This window comes from Halichoeres trimaculatus, unplaced genomic scaffold, assembly GCF_033239565.1.
Source record: "Halichoeres trimaculatus isolate MK-OKI-2021-1 unplaced genomic scaffold, fHalTri1.1 fHalTri1_scaffold_4, whole genome shotgun sequence".
Lineage (NCBI taxonomy): Eukaryota > Metazoa > Chordata > Actinopteri > Labriformes > Labridae > Halichoeres > Halichoeres trimaculatus.
The window spans coordinates 37451156-37475083 of record NW_027437182.1 but is presented as its reverse complement, the minus strand read 5'-3'; the positions used below and the strand labels follow the sequence as shown (position 1 = coordinate 37475083).

The window sequence follows — 23928 nt, the reverse complement described above, 5'->3', positions numbered from 1 at the left end:
GTGCTGGCTCTGATGAGATCGCACTGCATGTAAACAGACGCTTGACGATGACGTGGCGCCAGCGCGTGTGTGATACCTGCTAATAGGTTGACACATACATCCGGGTATTCGTGGGCGGTACCAACAGTGACATTTTTTCGGAGGTGCAAAGCACCATAGCAACCATAACAACCCATGCCAGAAGACTATCATCTCAGACTTGACCGCTCGAAAAAATGGTAAAGTGGTGCAGTGCGAGGACTTGTAAGAATAATTATTATATGAAGAAAGAGGATGGGACACAGCAGTACTCATGCTACAGGTTTCCGTTCCAACTTAAAAGAAGCTGTAAGGAGGGAACTGTGGGCAACCGCCTCGACCCGGTTACGAAGAAGGCATGGGCGCCACGGCATGAGGCGAAGGCTGTGTATGTGTGTTCGGCACACTTCATTAGTGGCAAGTACAGTACGTCTAAGTGTAACCATGGTTAGAGTTTGTTTTGTGGTAGTTTAGCAGAACCACACACTTCACGACCCTCACTACTACTAGCCTGCAAAGCTTCGTTGCTGTCGTCAGCCGCAATATACTCTTCCGGCTGTCTGATCCCAAAAAGCACACAAATAAATTAAATATGTAAGGTTAAATCAGAAGATCATGATGACAAGGTGAGGTGACTAGATTTCTAACTGGGACAGCTAAAGATATTGCTAAGAAACCTGTCATTTATCTTAGCTGCTGTCACTTGGTCATAGTAAAATAGCCTACTGAATGAATGAAACTTTAAACAGGAGAGCTTCATGAAGAATAAAAATCTCATTCACATTACCACATGCAGCGAAAAAAGGGGAATCTCTGAAGTAAAAGCCCACCCACGGCCTTAGCTTCTTTACAATTGACTATGTATCTCATAGTTGTGACTTACTACCTCATTATTATGACTTACTTTCTCATACTTAAAAAAATGCATCTAATAGTTATAACTTATCTCATAATTATACTTTACCATCTCGTATTTATGACTATGTATACCATAATTATGACTTACTATCTCAATAATTACGACTTATGCTGAACAACAAATTAAACAGGAGAAACTCTGTTTCAAACTATGAGTCATATTCACACACAACTTTGACTCGTATCAACCTACTTGGAAATTTCTAGCATAGTTACCTGGAGTTTCAATAAGGTAAACGTAGATGTTGCTGCAACTCACTTGTGGCCATTCTTGTGAAATAATAGGTAATAGATGATGCTAGTTATTGTGTTCAATTCATATATATATATATATATATATATATATATATATATATATATATATATATATATATATATATATATATATATATATATAATGGACTGGAATGTATCTTCCTTTTAATTGTTAAACACCAAATGTGTTTTCACTTGTAGTGACATACACTTTTGAACATTTAAAGGCACAATATACCAAATAATATAAATTAAAAAAAAATCTTCAGCTTTTATAAAAGAAAAAAAGAAAACCAAACTCTTCAGTTTTAAAAATAAACCAAATTCTCTTCAGCCTGAACAGGAAATATCCTACGTTTCCACGTTTTGGATGGCCAGTGTGACCGTGTCCTAAGACTGGCTGCAGCTCGGCATGTCTCATGCTCTCCCCCCTCAGCAGTAATCAAGTACCACCCCCTGAACTCTCCTGCTTTGAAATCGCCGCTCTACAGCCGTAAAGCGTAGCTTACTGCTGTAGCATTTAGAAACAGTTTGCATGCTGATTGAGCTGAATAATAGACCAGTTAAATAACCACTGGGTTACACAAGTACCTAGATGGAGCTCAACTGTGACCGGTGCTTTTCTTTTCAGAACGTGCCTTGGTTCTTGCGGGCGACAAGATGCCGCGGGCACCGCATTGGTGACCCCAGATTAAGAGCATCAACTGTATTTTTTAACAAACCATCAACGGTTATTGGCAGGTAAGCAAGCCATTATACCTGAACTGAAGCTTACTGGACTTCTGTGTATTTCAGCAAACGTTAGCAGTTTGTCTTCGTACCTGTCAGTGTTTTTTTTCAAGTTTGATGTGGGTTCCCTGGATGATGACAGAACTTTGTTGTTCCCCTCTTCTGATTTAAACTGAAAATGGTGCTGCAGTTTCCTCCAAGTGAAGGCTTTTTTTGACCAGAAGTGACCATAATGATGAACTACCTCAGCTTACGTTATGTTGACATACAGCTCGAGGCAACGAGGATGGTCACTGTACATGCTGGTTTGTTGTGATTTTGCGCTGCGTTGCAATGCGTGCTCACTGTTCATGTATCTGCTACATTTTAGTAAATCCTCTTGATTTTAGAATGTAATCCTTCTAAAGTTCACCTTTTTTTAAAAAATATACCAGTTATCTGATTACACATTTTCTGTACTGTAGTGGATTATAGTTTTGTTTTTTCATAATCTGATTATGTAGCGCCGTTACATGTAACCCTTTACTCCACAAGCCTGGTCATGGAGAAGGGCAGCCACCAAGAAGCTCCTCTGAAGACAGTCAGACTGTGACACTCAGTGGCAAGTTGGTGGTACTGCATCTAATCATTTTAACAGTAAACACAACTACAGCAGAGCAGCTGTTTTTAACTATCAGAATGGAAACCATCCTGATTTTAGAGGCAGGTTTCAGTTAGCAGACATTAAAGTATACAGAAGGAGGAGGACTACTCTTTTATTCTTTCGTTCTGAGTCCAGATCAGCTGGAGGGTCACAGACATATATATGCTGTTTTTTTTTAACTGCACACAGGGGTTGAAGGTGAAGCCAGCTGCCGGTGGAAGTTCAGATAAGTGTCCTGTGTTTCTGTGTTTTTCAGTGTTTAGAACAGAGTGGAATTTTCTGCTGCTGGAGTCTGCCTCGTCTCTTCCGGCTCTACTGGATGACGCAACTCAAACAAGAGCAGACCGGTTTCTTCTTTTTTGCGTGTGAGTGTGTGTGTGTGTCTCCTCACCCTCCCTCTCTATCCACTGGGTCCCTGTTGCAGCACTATGGGAACGACCACCAACCCCCGCCCAGCCCTGGGGGGTCAGAGTGGTGCTGGAGAGCTGCTTGAAGGGGTGGGGGGTTCAGCCTATTGTTCTTGCTCCTGCCCAGTCCCCACACTCTGACGTATACTCAGTGCCTCTGAATTTCCCAGCATGCACTATGATATCCAAAAGAACTGAAAACACATCACAGAATCAGTCAAACTAAGTTATGCTGAGTATCAGAGATTAAAAAAAGACAACAACCTGATTGGGATTGTCCAGAGATTCAGGCTGTGATCTCATTCATTCAGTAGAAGCAGTTTGATCCCCAATGAGGTTGTTGTTTGGCCCACCAGGAGTGTGGGGTGTGCAGGGACAGTATCCTATATAGTGGGGAGCGGTTGCTGGCAAAGTTTGTGTTAGTTCTCTAACACATATATTAAAATTGGAACGATACAGAGAAGATTAGCATGGCCCCTGCGCAAGGATGACACGCAAATTCGTGAAGCGTTCCTTCTTTTGTCCATAAAATGTGACAATTGTATTGTTGTATATTATTCTATTTCCTGTAGCTGGGAAACAGCGACCCCCCTTAAAGCAGTGGCAGAGTGGTGAACTGCAGACACTCTGTGTTCTTCACACTGATTACACAGAGTAAGAGTACTTATCAGAAGCAAATGAGCTGAGACATACTCAAATCTGCTTCTTTCTTTCTCTCTCTTCATGGTATTGATTGGTCCTTGTTTGACATGGACCAAACAGACTTGTGTTTATTGAATGAGGCAAGGAGGACTGTTTTTAAGTGAAAACTCAAGTTTTAAGAATTTATTATCAGGATTGGACAGTAATGAGATGAATGCAATCTGGCATGCACCAAAAATTAAAAATTGAAACATTAAAGAAAAAAGGGCACATCGTCCCTGAACAAGTAACCAAAATTGGAACTGAACAGAGAAGATTTTTACCTTGCCGGGGACTCAAAAATAAAAATCGGAACAATAGAGAGAAGAACATTACCCCACACTGGGATAAGAATAACAAATTGGAACTACACAGAGAAAGATGTAATCTGGAATGAATCAGATTTTCAAAATTGAAACGTTACAGATAGGAACTATCCTGGCCCCGAACTAAGAATAAAATTTGGAATGTTACAGGGAACAATGTAATATGGAATGAACTCAAATTTAAAATTTGAACGAGACAGAGAAGAACGGTCCCTGCCCCTGGACTAAAAATTACAAATTGAAATGAAACAGAGGTAAATGTAATTTGGAATGAACCTTAATTTCAAAATTGAATTAAACAAGGATAAACGTTTCCACCAACCCCCGCCCAGCCCTGAGGGGTCAAGGTGGTGCTGGAGAGCTGCTTGAGAGGGGTGGGGGTTTCAGCCTATTGTTCTTGCTCCTTCCCAGTCCCCACACTCAGTGCCTCTGAATTTCCCAGCATGCACTATGATATCCAGAACCGAAAACACATTACAGAATCAGTCAAACTAAGTTATGCTGAGTATCAGAGATTTTAAAAAAGACAAACTGATTGGGATTGTCCAGAGATTCAGGCTGTGATCTCATTCATTCGGTAGAAGCAGTTTGATCCCCAATGAGGTTGTTGTTTGGCCCACCAGGAGTGTGGGGTGTGCAGGGACAGTATCCTATATAGTGGGGAGCGGTTGCTGGCAAAGTTTGTGTTAGTTCTCTAACACATATACTAAAATTGGAACGATACAGAGAAGATTAGCATGGCCCCTGCGCAAGGATGACACGCAAATTCGTGAAGCGTTCCTTCTTTTGTCCATAAAATATGACATTTTTATTGTTGTATATTATTCTATTTCCTGTAGCTGGGAAACAGTGACCCCCCTTGAAGCAGTGGCATAGGGGTGAACTGCAGACACTCAGTATGCTTCACACTGATTACACAGAGTCAGAGTATTTACCAGAAGCAAATGAGCATCGACATACTCAAATCTGCTCCTTCTTCCTCTCTCTTAAAATTGTAGGTCAACTGCCTATCCTACCTGAAGAGGGGGTCTCAAACGCTACCTGTGTAGCTGTTTTGGGCTAGACTCACCATACTTTGTGCATTAATATTAGCATTACATTTTCATTTCCTCTAGGCGGTCTTAGCTCATGGATGATCCAAGACTGGTCTTCACAAATTTCAGTGTGGAAAAGGTCCTTTCACAGGCCATTTGTGTGACAGGGTCAGCAAAAACTTGTACCCTAGAGCATTGATAGGGTAAGTGTTGCTTAGCATATTGGGACAGGATAGCATAGCAGCATATGGGGCAGTTTTTTACAAGAGGAACAACTGCTCTCTAGCTCCAGGTCCTCCTCAAGTTCCTCACTGTGTCTGCTCTCTTCAGGTTGGTGAACTGCAGACACTCTGTGTGCTTCTCATATATAGCTACCCAAGTAGCTGCCTGTTGCAGCAGCTCTCTCGTCTTTGTCTGTTTCTTGTAATTTCTTCGTCTCTTCTTCGTAATCTTTGTATTTGGAGTGGATCATCACTTTGTATGGTTCATTGTCGGTCACAGACACCAAACTTTTTGTGGCTTCGGCTGTATTTTTTACTACTTTTCTCCTGTGTTTGTCTGGAGATCCTACATGTAACCATGGCTGCATTGTTTACATGCGAAATTAGCTGTTAGCAGCCTGTAGCATGTCAATGCTAACTAGTGTAGGGCTTGATGATTTCCCTCGAGCTGAGGAGGAGGAGGTGAGGACGACGTGCTGGTTCTCGGATGTGAGCTTGGAGGTGACGACGTGGACCTGTCCTTCCATCCATCGTTGTTGGGAACGTGGGATCTCGCTCTGGGGGATGGACGAGCTAGCTGTGCTAACCCAGCGGCATCGTGCTGTTCACGGACGTGGCTGACGGAGCTGACATCGGACGCCGCGACACATCGGAGGAGCTTCGCCTGCTGTGAGCAAACAGGATCCAGGAGACAGAGACTGAACAGACTGCTGGGGAGACTCAGTCCTGGACCCTGTGGAGGTGGAGACTGGCTGGGCTGGAGAGTGGTGGACGAGTGGTGGACGCGATGTCGTCATCTAATTTCTTATGGACATTTTTGCACTTTCTATACTCTTTCTTACTTTTGTTTTCTTAAATGCTGCGGTGACTCCTGAATTTCCCCTCAGGGATAAATAAAGTATTTTCTATTCTATTCTATTCAAACTGATTACACAGAGTAAGAGTACTTATCAGAAGCAAATGAGCTGAGACATACTCAAATCTGCTTCTTTCTTTCTCTCTCTTCATGGTATTGATTGGTCCTTGTTTGACATGGACCAAACAGACTTGTGTTCATTGAATGAGGCAAGGAGGACTGTTTTTAAGTGAAAACTCAAGTTTTAAGAATTTATTATCAGGATTGGACAGTAACGAGATGAATGCAATCTGGCATGCACCAAAAATTAAAAATTGAAACATTAAAGAAAAAAGGGCACATCGTCCCTGAACAAGTTACCAAAATTGAAACTGAACAGAGAAGATTTTTACCTTGCCAGGGACTCAAAAATAAAAATCGGAACAATAGAGAGAAGAACATTACCCCACACTGGGATAAGAATAACAAATTGGAACTACACAGAGAAAGATGTAATCTGGAATGAACCAGATTTTCAAAATTGAAACGTTACAGATAGGAACTATCCTGGCCCCGAACTAAGAATAAAATTTGGAATGTTACAGGGAACAATGTAATATGGAATGAACTCAAATTTAAAATTTGAACGAGACAGAGAAGAACGGTCCCTGCCCCTGGACTAAAAATTACAAATTGAAATGAAACAGAGGTAAATGTAATTTGGAATGAACCTTAATTTCAAAATTGAATTAAACAAGAATAAACGTTACCACCAACCCCTGCCCAGCCCTGAGGGGTCAGAGTGGTGCTGGAGAGCTGCTTGAGAGGGGTGGGGGTTTCAGCCTATTGTTCTTGCTCCTTCCCAGTCCCCACACTCAGTGCCTCTGAATTTCCCAGCATGCACTATGATATCCAAAAGAACCGACAACACATCACAGGATCAGTCAAACTAAGTTATGCTCAGTATCAGAGATTTTAAAAAAGACAACAACCTGATTGGGATTGTCCAGAGTTTCAGGCTATGATCTCATTCATTCAGTAGAAGCAGTTTGATCCCCAATGAGGTTGTTGTTTGGCCCACCGTGAGTGTGGGGTGTGCAGGGACAGTATCCCTTTATATGGGGGAGCGGTTGTGAAGAAAGTTTGTGTTAGTTCTCTAACACATATACTAAAATTGGAACGATACAGAGAAGATTAGCATGGCCCCTGCGCAAGGATGACACGCAAATTCGTGAAGCGTTCCTTCTTTTGTCCATAAAATATGACATTTTTATTGTTGTATATTATTCTATTTCCTGTAGCTGGGAAGCATGTTATCTCAAATGAATCAATAATTCAAAATCAGAATGATAAGAATAGAATAGAATAGAACAGAACAGAACTTTATTGTCAGTAGCCACGGATACATAAGGAGTTTTTCGTCTTCTGAATGGAATCTTTCTGAATGACTTTTCCGAAGACAATAGTATACATGGAAAGGAATATTCCGATCTCTGGTCTACATGCGCCGCTGTTATCAAATAGAATAGTCAATGGGGCATGCGCAGAAAAATGTAATAATCTTGAGATTTTTCAAAGCTGGAGGACGACAGTTTGTTTATCACGGTGGTGCAATACTCCGTATTGAGTTCGTCCAGTCTTGAAATTATGTTAATTTCTTTCAAAATTTGGATCAAAAACAAACTTTCCGTAGCAGTCCAGTGCTGACGGCTCAACACCATTTTTAAAGTTGAGGAACGTCTCTAGTTGCATCTTACGTCAAATCTGAGCACGGCCGATTGGAGCTGTGGCCGTAAGGTGGTTGGTGCCTGTCAGGGCGGCAACACCCGAACCCGCTGGTGGACACAAGCGGTGAGGGATGCCGTCCAGCTGAAGAAGGAATCTTATTGTGCCTTTTTGGCTTGTGGGACTCCTGAGGCAGCAGACAGGTATTGACAGTCCAAGCAGAACTCAGCTTTGGCGGTCGCCCAGGCAAAAACCCGGACATGGGAGGAGTTCGGTGGACCACCATCCGGCATCTCAGGAGGGGGAAGCAGTGCACCGTAAACACTGTGTTCAGTGGGGATGGTGCGCTGCTGAATACTTCGAAGACCACCTCAATCCCACCGGCACGCCTTCCTTGGAGGAAGCAGGGCTTGGGAATGTAGGGGTGGGCTCTTCCATCTCTGGGGTTGAGGTCGCCAAGGTGGTTAAAAAGCTCCTCGGTGGCAGGGCCCCGGGTGTGGATGAGATCCGCCCAGGGTTCCTCAAGGCCCTGGATGTTGTGGGTCTGTCGTGGCTGACACGACTTTGCAACATCACGTGGACATCAGGGGCAGTGCATCTGGATTGGCAGACCGGGGTGGTGGTCCCTCTTTTTAAGAAGGGGGGCCGGAAGGTGTGTTCCAACTACAGGGGGATCACACTCCTCAGCCTTCCTGGTAAGGTCTATTCAGGGTACTGGAGAGGAGGGTGCGTAGGATAGTCAAACCTCGGATTCAGGAGGAGCAATGTGGTTTTCGCCCTGGTCGTGGAACTGTGGACCAGCTCTATACCCTCAGCAGGGTCCTCAAGGGTGCATGGGAGTTTGCCCAACCTGTCCACATGTGTTTTGTGGACTTGGAGAAGGCATTCGACCTTGTCCCTTGGGGAGTCCTGTGGGGGGGTTCTCCGGGAGTATGGGGTGTCGGGCTGCTTGTTACGAGCTGTCCGTTTCCTGTACGACCGGTGCCAGAGCTTGGTCCGCATTGCCGGCAGTAAGTCAGACTCGTCTGGTTTGGTGACCTCAGGATTGGATCACTGCTTTTTGCAGATAACGAGGTCCTGTTGGCTTCATCAAGCCGTGACCTTCAACTGTCTCCAGATCGGTTTGCAGCCCAGTGTAAAGCGGCTGGGATGAGAATCAGCACCTCCAAATCCGAGTCCATGGTCCTCAGCCGGAAAAGGGCGGAGTGCCCTCTCCGGGTCAAGGAGGATATCCTGCCCCAAGTGGAGGAGTTTAAGTATCTTGGGGTCTTGTTCACGAGTGAGGGAAGGATGGAGCGAGAGATTGGCAGGCGGATTGGTGCAGCGTCTGCAGTAATGCGGACTCTGCACAGGTCTGTCGTGGGGAAGAGGGAGCTGAGCTGGAAGGCAAAGCTCTCTGTTTACCGGTCGATCTTCGTTCCCACCCTCACCTATGTTCATGAGCTTTGGGTATTGACCGAAAGAACAAGATCGCGGGTACAAGCGGCCGAAATGAGCTTCCTCCGTAGGGTGGCCGGGCTTTCCCTCAGAGATGGGGTGAGAAGCTCGGCTATCCTGGAGGAGCTTGGAGTAGAGTCGCTGCTCCTCCGCGTTGAGAGGAGCCAGATAAGGTGGCTCGGGCATCTGACCAGGATGCCTCCCGGACGCCTCCCTGGTGAGGTGTTCAGGGCACGTTCCACCGGGAGGAGACCCCGGAGCAGACCCGGGACACGCTGGGGAGACTATATCTCTCGGCTGGCCTGGGAACGCCTCGGGATCCCCCGGGAAGAGCTGGCCGAAGTGGCTAGGGAGAGGGAAGTCTGGGCTTCCCTGCTTAGGCTGCTGCCCCCGCGACCCGACCTCGGATAAGCGGAAGAAGATGGATGGATGGATGGATAGTACCCAAGATTTGGAAACATTCAGTTATTGTTCCAATAGCAAAGAGTAGCTCCACAAAAACATTTAATGAGTTTAGGCCCGTAGCTCTGACTTCTCTTGTGATGAAGACTTTTGAGAAGATTACAAAGACTCAAATTTTATTGCATGTTGAGCAACATCTTGATCCACTGCAATTTGCATACAGAGCTGGCAGAGGTGTGGAAGATGCAGTGGCTACTTTATTGCACTTTTTGTTCAGGCAACTGCAAGGGCAGAAGACACATGCCAGGCTCCTATTCATAGATTTTTCCTCAGCATTCAATACCATTCAACCCTTACTACCTGCTGATAGGCTCCTCCATCATTTTAATCTAGATCCTAACCTGATTGGTTGGATAACTGACTTTCTAACCAACAAATGTGAGAGTTAATGGTTGTTTTTCCAGTGTGCTCTCCTCTTCCACTGGCACTCCCCAAAGGTGCTGCTTGTTGCCCCTCCTTTTTATTCTATACACTAATGAGTGCAGCGCAGAGCAGCTTCAGCAACAGACACATTTTGAAGTTTGCAGTCATTGTGATTCTTCTTAAGGAGGGTGAGGAGGAACATGGGCCTGCTCTAGATGGTTTTGTGGCTTGGAGTGATGAGTCTTCTCTTGAGCTGAACATGTCAAAAACCAAAGACATGATTATCACTTTCAGGAAGTCTCCCTCTTTTACTCCACCTACAGTTATCAAAGGTGCTGATGTTGAGATGGTGGAGACCTATAAATATTTGGGGGTGGTCTTTGACAACAAACTGTGTTTTGAACCCCATGTTAACGCAACCTCCAAGAGGGTTTAACAAAAATTGTTCTTCCTGAGGAAAATTAGAACCTTCCAGGTTTCTACTGAAATGATGACTCTCTTCTATAGAAGTTTTATTGAATCTGTTTTGACCTTTTGTATTGTTGCTTGGTTTGGGAACCTGGACCTGAATAACAAGAATCGTCTTGGCAGTCTTGTAAAAACTGCAGAAAAAATCTCAGATGACGTGAGCGCATACAACAGGACTGTTGTTACGATCTTCACGAACTACCGCATTGTGCTTGTGATGCTCAATCTGCTGAACCTGCTGACCGACTTTTTCACTGCATTTTCACTGCGTTTTAGCGTTTTCAGATAAAACGTCTTGAACACGGGACCTGAGGCAAAAGAAAAAAGCACATATATTTTTTTTTACAAAAATGAAAAGAAAAGTAACGCACAGTGATTTGGATAAGTAACTTTAATCTGATTACTGGTTTGGAAATAGTAACCCATTAGATTACTTGTTACTGACAAAAGTGGTCAAATCAGAGTATCAAGTAGGGCATTACCAGCATCACTGGTGGCAACACATTTCTTGTAAAAGGACAATAAAGATCCGTCACACCTGTGGACCATGTTCTCAATCATAAGCTTACGATGGCCCAGGTTTGTTGAAGGATGCAGCCAAAAGCTGGGAGAACAACTGTGTTCTCAATCATCCAGACTTTTTGTGGAAAGAGAAGATCTTTGTTGTGATGTGGATGAGAATTTGTGGCCCAGCATACGGGAACAGAAGGAGGTGTCGGAAGAATGCACTGACCTGTAATTCCCACAGCACTGCATGAACAGATTGCCCCAAAGAGACTGTTCTATGTTCACATTTCGACTTTTTTTTTTCTCGTTTTTTTCTTTGTGGGATGCAGCGCCTTCTTCTCCCTTCTGTATCAATGATGAGGTCAGTCAACAAATCACAGCACAAACAGAGAAAGAGAAAATATGAATATTGTCCAATCTCCTGTAACCAATCTCCCACACACACTAAGATGTAACTTACAATTTACAATAACTGTCATCATAGCTTTAGGCATAGTTTACATCAGAACGTCCTTCCAGAGTTCACTGTTATACTGTGCTGGAAACGTGGTGTTTTTCCCCCACTTTGTAAAAACTTGATTAATATTTATCAACTTCACATACCTGTCATTATGGATATTAATCATCAGACATAATCACCAGGGTACTTAAGATAAACACAATTAAGTCCTACACAGAGTACTCTTTAAAATAAAAACATCTGACCCCCTGTTTTTACCTTAAATTCACCACGTCTCCTGGCGTTTGTTGATGATGAAAACCGAAGATGAGGTAAATGACTCAGTTCTCAATTGATACTGCGATTTATTAATTACAAATGAGTCAAGGATGTACACCAGATCTGGGTCCAGTTACTTTTTCCTGTCATCAGACATATGCTGAGGTAAAAGAACCCCCTATCTTGTCCCTCGAACCCTTTTATCATTCTTTTCAGCTCCTCCTAGTTTAGACATGTCATTTCCCTGGTCTGAGTCTTCTGGTGTGCGTCACATCACCGCCCCTGTGCTCGTTCATGTTGTTGTTCTCTTGGGGCACAGGACAACCATAGATTTCCTAGAAAAGAGTTACAGATACAGACACATGCAGACATCTACACCCATGGCCTTTGTTAAGACAGACCTTTAACTTCTTCCCTTCTATGTCTGTTTTCCACAAAACCACAGTTTCACTTGTGCAGTTGAACTTCCAGTTTTTGTCTGCACCTGCAAACCACCCTCACTCGTGTTAAAACTGAAAACACATCATTTATCTAAAAAACACACTAACACACAAGATTTCTTCTTTGTCCCCGCCCTAAGCTAAATTCTTCAAATTCATTTTATTCCTCCATTGTTCTGAGTGACCTGTAAAGAAACTGTTAATCCATGACTGCATATGAGCACATTTTGATAATATTTAAGCAAAGCACATATACACAAGTTAAGTATTCTAACAACTGACAACATGACTCAGCACTTTGACTGTCCTAGCCATACACACTGACATCAGGACTCGTCATTCTGAGGCACTGACATGTTCACTGACACAGACATTTACTTTCGAGGGATGAACTAAGGATTCTGAGAAGGATAGTGGCTTTTGACGGTGATCCATGGTGTTTTGCTATTTGTACAAACTGTTTTGCAAATGCACTCACTGTTATGATGATTCCGAAAATGTACCAAAGCAAATGAGAAAAACTGTAAATGAAGTCATTTTTCATGGTTGAAACCAAAGGTTGCCCCCTGTTTCTCATCCAAAAAATGTGGTGTTCTGCTCAGTAATATGTTTCTAAGTAAGAAGTAAGTATTCCTTCTAAGTATCTTTTCTCCAACTGTTAGAATTCTCCTCTGTCTGCTTTTCAAAGGCCTTTAACTTAAATATGCAGAGGAAAGAACAGTTCTGCAGTCACAGTACAAACACTGAGCAGGCTGAACTCCTGTGTCAGTCTATAAGAGGTCGGTCTCCTTCAGAACCAACTGTTCATCAGCCAGTGTGGCTTCAGCATCAGGTGTCCTTTCTAGTCATACAGAGGACAACACCTCCCCTGACACCTCCCTCTCTTTCTTTTCCTTCCTCTCAGCTCTCTCCATATCCATGACAGTGAAGAGAGGTTCCTGGGCCGTGACTGAGTCCTGCCGGTGTTTGCTAGCAGTAAAGGGTGTTTTGATGAAGGCGTCAGAGTACCGTTTCTTCAGCTCAGGGTCCGGACAGAACAGGTACTCATACAGGGCTGCAGCCAGTGCTCCACCAAGAGCAGGACCCACCCAGTATACCTGAGGATCAGGACCACAAACATACAAGAGCACAAAGACAGAAATGAGTCCCATCAGTAGGAACATCTCTTCATAATGGTCATCTCGTCAAACCAAAGTATTTCCTCCAATTATTCATCAGTAAATGATTTTTCAGGTGTTAGTGTGTTGGGAAGACAGGTGAGAGAACAGAGACAGGTAGATGACACAAAACAGGACAACAATGCAAGAAGAAAACACAAAGGTAAACACAAAACACCAACAGACCAGTAGAGGGCAGTGAGGAACACAAAGGTTATTCAGGTCAGCACTGCACAAGATCAAGGCCTTCTGTGCAGTGCTGCAGTTAGCCTGTTAGCATGGTGGATGTTCAGCCTGTGCTGGCTTTGATGATGTTTATTTATTGCAGACAAATTTTTGGCACTTGAAAGGAGGCAAAAATATTTCAGAAAACCCCAAACAGCCTTAGCTGGTGAATCACCGGTCCATTTGGGCGTCCAAAGGATGCAGAGGTGGAGCATGTTTCAGCTGAACTCATCGGCTGCCACTCATGTCCAAAGACCTGAGTGATGTTTTCCAGCAGGGCAGGCTGGAGGACAGTCTGGCAGAGCTTGTCCAGTAAATTGTCCAGTTAACAGGGTCACTCTTTGAACTGGAACACCAGGGGTCTGTTTCACAAAGCAGTTTCAGTAAACTCTGAGTCGAATTCCGAACTGTGAGTTGATCTACTTTGAGATAGAAAACTCTTGAGTTTTCGGTTTCAGAACAGCTGATTTGAGTAAGTTTAATTAACTTGGAGTACGTTAACCTGGAGTTAAACAAGAATTGAGAAATAAACATGTATTACAGCAGTCAGAGACTTTATAACTTCACGTATCCAGGATCAAACTAAGGGTGTTTTCACACCTGATAGTGCGCACCCTGGTGCGGCTTGGAATGTCATATTAATACTTTGTTGCCATTTTGCAGTTAGTGCGGTTCCTTTCACATCTGCTTTTTGTCACTCGGGACCAAACGCCGCAGTATTTTGAGAGCGTCATGTTTCCATGACGACAACGGCTAGAGCGCGTGCAGCGTACTTTCAGTTGAAAGCTGGAAGCGCCAAGAGAACTGTTTGCTTAAATCAGAGATGATGGAGAGTCAGATAGGCCTACGCCGAGTTTTTATAGTGCTTAAAATTCATTTCTATATTGTTTGTGTGTATAACCATCTGCAAACGAAAGTGTTTGAAAATGAAGCGCAGCTGCAGCTTGAAAAAAGCATACAGATGCACTGGAGACACCGAATGGAAATATCTGCCCGATTCCGGAGAAGGCGAAGATTAATAGAGTAGAATAAAATAGAAAATACTTTTTTTTTTATCCCCGAGGGGAAAGTCAGAAATAATGATTCTTACCATGTACTGTGAGATCCTCATCAGACGGAGATACACACGACCGACAAGGTAATTAATGCCTGTGATATGATAGGCCATATAAAACGATGTGTTTTTGACGTGAGGAGTCAGGGGAGAGCCCTGCTTTTTAGATGAGTATATAAGGGTAGTTAAGGATGTTGGAGTGCGGCCAGAGCCGAACCGAAATCACCTCCTCTGGCCGCACCAGTTTGGTGTGCACCAGAGTCCGATTTTGGTTTCACACCAACCCAAACGGGACCAAATATAGGTCGATCTAAATTTTGGTCGACCTAACACTGTAGGTGTGAAAACACCCTAAGACCAGGGCAAGACAACAGCAAAAGACTGGAACACTTAAAGTAATTATCTGTGGATGTAAGTAGAAGCTGAGGTGATTCTTTTTTGATTCTTTGTAGGAGAAAAACAAAAGCAGAAGGCTCCTTCTAATGATCTGAAAAATTAATGATAACTACGCACGCACGCAAGCACGCACGCAGAAGTGGACTCACCCACTGGTTTTCCCAGCTCCATGTGACCACAGCGGGGCCAAATGACCGGGCAGGGTTCATACTGGCTCCAGTGTAGGGGATCTGAAGGAACAATCACAGCACATGTCACACCACCCCCAGAACCACAAGAGAGAAGGGTCCTAAAGACTTCAGGCTGGACTTGAACAAAGCTCGGACAAAATTCAGGTCTTTCAGATGACCAGCTTTAAGAAAATCAACAAATCAGAGAAGACCTCCTTAAAATGCTTTCACCCCCAGGCCCCGGCTGTTCCACAGAATATGAATGAGCTTGAATAAGCTCCATCAGATAAATGTCCCGACTTTTGAAAAGTTAGGGGAGCTTCTATGCTAGCTTGACTCAAATCCTGACAAACTGTCTATAATAGAGTGAAGACCTAAATCACGTTATCAGGCGCTAAACACCAGGAGCTGTCAGGCTGTCTAAGCTGGAGATGCAGAGCTAGCCGTAGTGCAGTGCTGTCGGGGCGCACAGATTGTTCCTCATCAATATTCCTCATGTATGAACTTAGTGATCTTTTCCCATAGAAGTATCCGTTGACGTGGCGCCCCATGTAGTACACAGATGAGCATTCACCGCCTTGATTTTGCCATATGACAACAATAAAACCAAAAACATGATGTATCTACCATATTTTCCACACCACAAGGCGCACCTAAAAGCCTTCAGTTTTCTCAAAAGTCGACAGTGCGCCTTATAATCTGATGCGCCTTATATATGGATCGATATTGATTACGTATTTCCCGCACTATAAGGCGCACCTAAAAGCCTTCGGCTTTCTCAAAAGCCGACAGTGTGCCTTATAATCCAATGCGCCTTATATATGGATCAATATTGATTAATCATGGCTACTGTAGTCAGGGAGCGTCGTCGGAGTAACAGCGGTAAGCAGTAGAACCTGTAAAGAGGAATTCTGCTAAGTGCTAACATTAGCTCACAGGCTGGCCCGGGCTTCTTCTCTTGTTTATTGTTAGAGCAATATAGCGCCCCCAAACGTCTGGCATTTGAACTGATCTCTGGAAACGGCTTTTGTGGCCGGCAGAAACAGCTTCGTCTTTACAGCGTGCTTTTTTTGAAAACGGCACAGAAAACAGTTGGATAAGAAAATGTGCGGCTCTGTGTGGATGTAGCCTGAGCTTGACTGACTTATTGACTGTTTTGTTGATATTCCTTTTAGCACAGCTCCATCTAGTGGATGCATGACGCAACCCCAGCCACTACTACAGCTTATTCTATGCGCCTTAAAATGCGGTGCGCCCTATATATGAAAACAGTTTTCAGATAGGCCATTCATTGAAGGTGCGCCCTATATTCCGAAGCGCCTTGTAGTGTGGAAAATACGGTACTGTTAAAATTTGTGTCAATGAACTTTTATAGTCAACAAGTCAGTTGCGTCAACCAATTGGTGCAGCCCTACTGGCAGCACACAGCCTTCTCTGAAACAAAGCTTGATTGTTCTTTGTAACAAAGAGCTACATGCCAATCACACAGAAGACAACCGCTGAAAGTCTTCATCATTGCTCTTTGTTTACTATGTTGCATTTTTCTTCTTCATTGGATTTATTAGTGGGCTACACTGTGGAGCGATTCAATGGCTTCACGCTATTGCGTAGCTGACTCAGCTATCAGCATCCAGCTTACATGCCGCCTACCAAGAAGGGCACGGGTGGCTGTGGAAACACTAACGGGATCAGGCTTTAATGATCCAACCTGTACCAACCTGTACTGATCCAGACCGGACCACTGGGTGGAGACAAGAACAGTGAACAAGAACAAGAACCATTCTGTTTCTCCACTGACAAAGATCCACTTCATGACCTCACTGAGTACGTCTCTCTTTGACTGGAACACGTCAGGAGTCAGTCAGAGTTTATGAATAAACACAGTAATCTGGATAAAGAACTTTTTTTTTTAGAGGTCTAATCTTTTTTTATGTCAGCATACGCTCAGATGGGGCTGAAGTCCCTGATTTTTTTTCTTTTACGTCACATTGAATCCACTGTTCCTCAGAGGAGGAGCTGAACGCTATCAGGCTTCAAGTTTCCTCATCAGGAGCAGGAATCACCTCTCCACTGATTTCATGAGACAGAGAGGAAAAGATCCTGATGGGAGGAGGAGGGTTAACAGTCAGTATAAACAAATGAATGAATGAATACACAGCATGAGCATGACACCGATCATCATGGTCGCCTCAAAATGATCAGCACAAAGTTCAGAGAAATTTACAGCTACAGGAGGAGTTAGAGGAACTCCGCTGCTTGTTCTGGATTTAAAGATGGAAATAAAGACTGAAGAATTGATCCGTAACCCCACTTCTCGGGAAACACTTTGTTTTGAGTATTTCTTTTCATTCGGGCTGTTTGTAGTCACAACAAAATTTGAAGTGGGGTGATTTTGGACATGATAACGCCGTTGTTAGTTTGAACTCTAGTTCTTCCTCTTATGCAGGGGTCTGCAACCTTTACTTTCATCAGAGCCATTTTGCCTCATCTCACTTGGGAAAGTCAGCAAGAAGCCACAAAGTCTACTTTATCTTCACAATAAAGACAAAGTATGAAAAAGATTCTACCATCCAGTGAATGATTATCAAAATGAAATGTTTTGTAGTCAATGAAATTGTATATTATGTTTTTTTTCTTTTGTTCTCATTTTGAATACATTTGCATAAATTTCAAGAATTTTAAATGTCAAAAATTTGCACATGTTGTAATTAAAAGAGTTTGCAAAACTTCAAAAAAATTTAAATTTTCAAAAAAATAAAGAGAAATTTAATTATTTTTTTAAAGTTTCAAAATGTCTGAAATTTCATAACTTAGCAACATTTTAAAATATTGAATTTAAAAAGATGCAAAAATAAAAAAGAAATTGAATTTTTTTAAAAATCTTTTTCTTTTTAAATGAAAAAAAAAACTTGCAGAAAGTTCAAAGTTATCTTAAATTAAAACAATTTGAGTTTAGAAAAAAAACTGGTAACAATAAAAAATAAAGAACTTTGATACGTTGTAAAAAACGTTTAGTTATTTGCGAATGTCTTGCCACATATCAAGCATGTTTATTAAGCTGGCACGTTGTCAGTGAAATGAATCCATCCACGCAGAATTAAAATCTGTATCTTCTTCCAGATTAGTCTTTTTGTAGATGTAGTTATCTTCCCAAGGCTGTAAAACTTGAGGTTAGCCACAGGTGCATGGAAAGTTAGTGGGCTGTTGATATTGTAGGAGGTGAAGTAGAGCGGTGGCAGGCTTTATTGACAGATGGGATGAAGATTTAGTTCAACTAAATGTTAACACTTGATTTTATTTAGTGTCAGTGTCTTGAATCATCAATACCCTCTGGAAGAAAAATAAGAACTCTTCATTTCACTAACATTTGTTTAAAGCAACAAGGAGCCACTGCAGAGGAGTCAAAGGGTCACATGGAGCCACAGGTTGAAGACTCATGCTCTTGCAGGTACTTACAGCAAAGAGGTGACCGATGCACACAGACAGGCCAATGGCCAGAGCAGAGGAACCCTTCAGGTCGTTACGTTTATGGTCACAGGTGGCAAACACAGTGAAGACCAGCTGAAAGGTGATGAAGAGTTCTACGACCAGGGCGTTCCCCACAGAAATGCTCTTGTTCACCTGGATCACAAAGAAAACAGCTGATTATCAAATACTCATAAAACCTTATGGTCTGATTAGTGTGCCACTTTTAATCATGCACAGCACATTTTTATGACTGGACCCTAAAGACACACCGTAGTGACCCCCATGCCCCCCCGAACAGAGGCTGGGGTAATACCAAACAGAATGGCAGCCCCCACTATGGCTCCGACACACTGGGACAGCAGGTAGAACGCAGCCTTGGCCAAGCTGAGCTTCCGAGTGACCACCATGGCTGCTGTGACCGCGGGGTTGATATGAGCCCCGCTGATGTGTCCGAAGCACTGCACCATGGTGGCAATACTCAGGCCGAAGCAAAGAGAGATGAGCAGCAGGTCAGGGGGGTGGGGGACCTCCTCGACAGCCCCCCAGTGGATGGTTGATCCCAGGCTGAGCAGGACAAAGAGCACCATGGCGAAGAACTCGGCCCCCACACAGCGCCAGAACTCCTGGGTCCAGATGCCTTTGAATGCAGTCATAGCTTTGTCTTCACAGCAGCAGCGAGGGGGCCAACTCTGACAGGACAAGGAGCGGCAAGGAAAGCAACAGCTCCTGGAGAGGATGACAGGAGAGCCAGGATTCTATGACATGGGACTGTAATCTCCAATCCCAAACACCAGATGTGTCGGCGCCAACATATTGCACTTTGAATGACCATTATTCCTAAACGGTTTGCACAGCTATTTTGTACTTTTAACTATTTTGCACTGACTGAAGGGCTGTTGCAATTTCGTTGCACTTGTTACAATGACAAAGTTCTATTCTATTCTATTCTATTCAATCCTAAAAATTCTAACAGTATGTGAGAGCTAAAACTGTGCTTTTTCAGCTGATATGCCGTTTTTAGAGTAATTTCACTCAGGCGTTAATGAAAAACAGGAAATACACACAAGAGTGTGGAGCAGATGCAGGGCAGGAGTGCACAGAGAGAACAGAGCTGAGTTCTCCTAAAAATGCTAAAAAAGAAGATCCTCCCTGGTTTTTGAACCTCCACTGAGATTTCTGCATGATTCTGAGACTGAAGGAGCATCTGAGGAAGTAACTTCATGTGAAAAGAGCCAACATTAATGTGATGAACTCCATGGTGAATAAAGCTCTCACTATCTAGTTTTACCGTTGCATAATTTCATGTGCAGATTGATGCTTGTATTTTGCGCTAACCTTCGTAAAACAATGAGCCATTCCTTGTTTGTACTCTGCAGTGTGTGTAACCAGCTGGTTATCTTTCTCCTTTACTTTCACTTTCAGGGACCTGATATCCTCAAGTAGCCTGTGCCAGGAGAAGGAAAAGCTGTGGGGCTGTTTTAGTTTATCCAGTTAAGTTTGTTCCTGATGTATGTTGTGTTTTTTCCTTCACTAAACCTCTTTAAATTGATTCTGTTCTTTAGTTTTTCTTCATTTCAAACTGTTTTACTCTCATATAACATGCAGTGAATTGGAAATTACTCAAAGTATTTAAAGTTCAAAGTATTCCAGAAAATGGGCCAAAGCATCATGACTCACAGGACATTTTTTGACAATTTTATAGTTATAATAAACAAACATGCCCTGACAAACATTTTGAGGCTGGGGGGTTAAAGGGTTTACCACAATCACACTTTAAAAGTTTGAAGTGGAGCTGCCATTTGGGATTTGAGAGACTGTTTCTCTTGTTAAACAGTGGCAAAAAGTGAACTTCTTTCAGTTACCTTACACCCTCCTTCTGGCAGTAATATCTTACTACAACCAAAGGCTGGTTGAAAAAATACAAATAAAGTTTGTTAGATGAGATAATAGCCACATGAACTATGTGATATTTAATAACTGAACTTTTTTTTTTTAACTTTCAAATTCTCATAACCCATATGTTGCTCATCGACTTCTGATTTGATGGTGACCTGAAATATGGTGTTAAGAGGGAAAATGAATTCTATTCATCATTTAACATAGACACGAGTTGAACACTGAGCCATAATTAGGTAGGAAGGTTTTTAAGGTCCTGGAAACAGGCCATGAGTATGAAAAAGAGAGATGATGGATATGATTTGAGATGTATGGCCTGGTTACAAAGTTTAACGATGTTATCACAACCATGAGTCATATTTACCTGAATTCCCATGATAAGTGAAAAAAAGGCTTTATATTTACTGTGAGTAATTTTGGGGATTTGAAAAAAAAAGCTTGTCCGCTGAACATTTTGCCAGCCCACACAGTCTCTCTGCTCTGTCATTAAAAACAGGAGCTCATTCTGCTGGTGTGCATTAAAATGGTCTTTTTGTGTATTTTATTAAACTGGAACAATATCATATCCTCATATCATTATAAATCCCAGAATGCCTTTCACTCAGTAATTATATTGGTGCCTTGTCACTTTGTAGTTCATACATGGAAGCTTCAGCACAGTAAGGCCATTGTAGGACCAAACAAATGAGTGGGCTCAGAGAGGAGGGTGATGTTCTGGAAGAACAACAGATTGAAGTTCTTTATGAACAGAACAAAAGAAATCAAGATGGGTCAAGATGGATAAATGTTCCTTTTGAATAAAAAATAAATTCCTTTAATAAGTAGCTCAATGTTTCACTCAAAAACAAAATCATGTTGAAGTTGCTGTTTTACTGAAACCATCATTTTACATAGTTAGATGAATCCCTTCTAGACACTGATGCACATTTCCCCAGATTTCTTCTTTCTTTAAATTAATTAATACATCGATATATAAATATATATCTTAAATTAAATTTTTTTTTTCTGAATTCTATGCTTTACAAGATAACCCTATTTACCACCTGTAAAGTTCTGCCAGCTGATGCTGGTGCTAGTTCCAGACTAGCACCAGACTAGTTCCAGACTTTGCAAGCACCAACTCTTTACTGGGCCAGAGAGAAACACCAACTCTATCAGGGGGCTGGGTTGTCTTTGATTTGGGGTGATCGTGACACGGTGGAAAACAGATACTCCTAAAACTGTCAATTACATCATTTGTTATTTCATTAGAGTCTCTCTTTGAAAACCTAGACTGAAGGCCACATTACAATAGTAGCGGTTGAAGGAGGAGAACCAGTGCTTCCTGGTACTGTGGTTGTCCAAAGAGATTCAGAGGAATATCGACAGAGCCAAACCACCATACATTGGTTTGAGGACCAAACCACTGTATGAAAAGCACCAGCAGGAAATACGGGCAGAGCATCAAGCAGCTCCTGAGTGAACTCAAAAAGTTAAAGGGGCTGTCAGGAGTTTGTAAGAGATCTTGAAGATATCTTTCTCCCATGATCTTGGAGCCTCCTACCACCAAAAAAGTCGCTAGGTTTGTCGCTAGTTTTCTCAAATTTTCTTGCTGGGGGGTCCAGAAAGTCGCAAAAAATAGCGACAAAGTCGCTAAGTTGGCAACACTGTGAAGAAGAGCCCTCACTTCAAGTTGTTGAATCCGGTACTTGGCAACCGACTGACCAACAGTACCACTGGAGCCCTAAAGTCAGCCACGGCCATGAAAGAGTCCATGCTGGTCACCCTGTTGTTAGCCTGCAATATGCTTGCAACATTATTCCCTCATCATTAGAAAGAATTTTACACCAGCTAACGTGGTGCTCGTTGTTGTTTACTAGACAGTTAACTGCTGGCAAGCTAACAAACAATAACAACACCTTACGCCCATTTAAGAATATTACTGAACCATGTGTTCAGTAATACATGTTTCTTGCTTATTTTAGAGTTGTCGACCGTGGATTTGGAGGCCCTGTTTCCACAGCCAGCATCACCTGTCCCAACCTGCAGCTGATCTGCCTCAAGCATCAACATGAACAATGTTATCTTTTGGCTCATCCTTAAATCTCAAAAAACAACATTTGCCTGAAGTTAATTTTGTTTATGAATAAAGAAAACTATTCAAAACAACTCATAGTTTTTGGAGTTTTTATGCTGGAAAGAGGCAGCGAGATGCTGCCATGGAGTGCTGCAGTATCTGGTGTGGTCAGAGGAACAGTCTATGGAACAGAACAGAACCAACGGGACCAAGACCTGGACCCTGGACACTGACATGCTCCACAACCTCCAGTCCAGGACATGGATGAAAACTCCACAGTGAGAAGATTCTGTCCACGCATATATATCAGGGTTGTCAATCGATTGAAATATTGAATCACAGTTTATCGTAAGTTTGTCCATTGTTAACTGATGGTTAATCTCAAATTGATTGCACTTTTTTTTTTTTTATCATTTCCAAATGAACCTTAAAGGGATAATTTTCAGTGTTTAAAGTAAACAGCCTGTTTTTTTTAGGCAGCTCAACACAAACAAACAAGCTTATGTATCACAACAACAAACAAATTGTACAACAAGTACTTTTGGTCAACAAAAAAAAATTACCCTGACACTTTAGACTTAAAGAAATTATCTCACAGAATGTATCTCTTTGCAGCCTCTGTATGCTTGGCCAGCAAGTGGTATTTGAGGACGCAGTCACACTGGTGAACTGTACTGTGCTTAAGCTGCTTCAACCCCAAAGCTCAGTTTGTTTGGCCAGTGTGACCGCAAAAATATTAAGATTAGAAATGACAAAACTGTCAGTCACAGAGCACTGATAGAGTTACATCCCACACACCATAATCTGCGCTTTTGTCTCAATAGATTAACTTTCACTTTGTATTTACATAGGCCTGAACATCTCTCTATTAAAACAGGATGTCAAGATGAGCAGGAGCTGGTAGCTGCAGGTGACTGTCAGACTGCTGCTTAGTTGGCTCATTATTTTTAACATTTAACCTTTGTTAACCAGGTCCCACTGACATTAAAAACCTCCTTTTTTAAGGGAGGCCTGGCCAAGACAGGCAGCAGCAAAACGCAAAGTTACAGACGGAAGGAGAGACCAGTGATGGATCAGTGATGGGAACTGACTATCCTGACTGTCTTGAGATCAAGGTGGTTTGAGCGTCAGATATTTAGAGGTGATCAGTTTGTTAAATGACTGTAATATCATCCACCTGCCCCTACGAGAGTCCAGCTGCAGACCTCCACGGTCAGATCCCCTCCACTGTCAGAAGGAAGTGATGTCAGGATGTGAAGCAAAAACTATCAAATAAAACCAAGAGCATTGCCTTCAGAGTTACATTGGTACACATTTCC

General features: G+C 42.7%; 1 protein-coding gene, 1 long non-coding RNA gene and 3 other non-coding genes across 9 annotated transcripts; 4 read left to right on the top strand and 1 right to left on the bottom strand.

Annotated features, from left to right (window-relative positions):
* Positions 1 to 126: 126 nt before the first annotated feature.
* On the top strand, positions 127 to 22638 carry LOC141789034 (uncharacterized). Of its 5 annotated transcripts, XR_012598178.1 has the most exons (5): positions 127 to 435; positions 1823 to 2525; positions 2820 to 2928; positions 13092 to 13227; positions 22518 to 22638. It is a non-coding gene; the product is annotated as an uncharacterized LOC141789034 (long non-coding RNA). The 5 variants fall into 5 exon arrangements; XR_012598174.1 differs by having other exon boundaries at positions 1823 to 2928; XR_012598175.1 differs by lacking the exon at positions 22518 to 22638 and adding an exon at positions 20080 to 20591 and having other exon boundaries at positions 1823 to 2928.
* On the top strand, positions 3387 to 3492 carry LOC141789709 (U6 spliceosomal RNA). Its single transcript, XR_012598239.1, has one exon. It is a non-coding gene; the product is annotated as a U6 spliceosomal RNA (small nuclear RNA).
* Positions 4661 to 4766, top strand: LOC141789712 (U6 spliceosomal RNA). Its single transcript, XR_012598242.1, has one exon. It is a non-coding gene; the product is annotated as a U6 spliceosomal RNA (small nuclear RNA).
* On the top strand, positions 7213 to 7318 carry LOC141789711 (U6 spliceosomal RNA). Its single transcript, XR_012598241.1, has one exon. It is a non-coding gene; the product is annotated as a U6 spliceosomal RNA (small nuclear RNA).
* On the bottom strand, positions 12780 to 19379 carry LOC141789033 (aquaporin-4-like). Its single transcript, XM_074668302.1, has 4 exons — positions 18927 to 19379; positions 18646 to 18810; positions 15169 to 15249; positions 12780 to 13284 (listed from the first exon to the last, which is right to left on the bottom strand). Exons 1-4 carry the CDS (start codon positions 19308 to 19310, stop codon positions 13033 to 13035), a joined length of 882 nt encoding a protein of 293 aa, XP_074524403.1. The 5' UTR covers positions 19311 to 19379; the 3' UTR covers positions 12780 to 13032.
* Positions 22639 to 23928: the final 1290 nt, after the last annotated feature.

Bases quoted from the DNA above. Each gene is read 5' to 3' on its own strand.
- LOC141789033 (XM_074668302.1), bottom strand. From the start codon at position 19,310: ATGACTGCATTCAAAGGCATCTGGACCCAGGAGTTCTGGCGCTGTGTG. The intron at 18,811-18,926 runs GTGTGTCTTTAG...TTTGTGATCCAG, and splicing joins GGGGCATGGGGGTCACTACG to GTGAACAAGAGCATTTCTGT. The intron at 15,250-18,645 runs GTAAGTACCTGC...TTGTTCCTTCAG, and splicing joins GCATCGGTCACCTCTTTGCT to ATCCCCTACACTGGAGCCAG.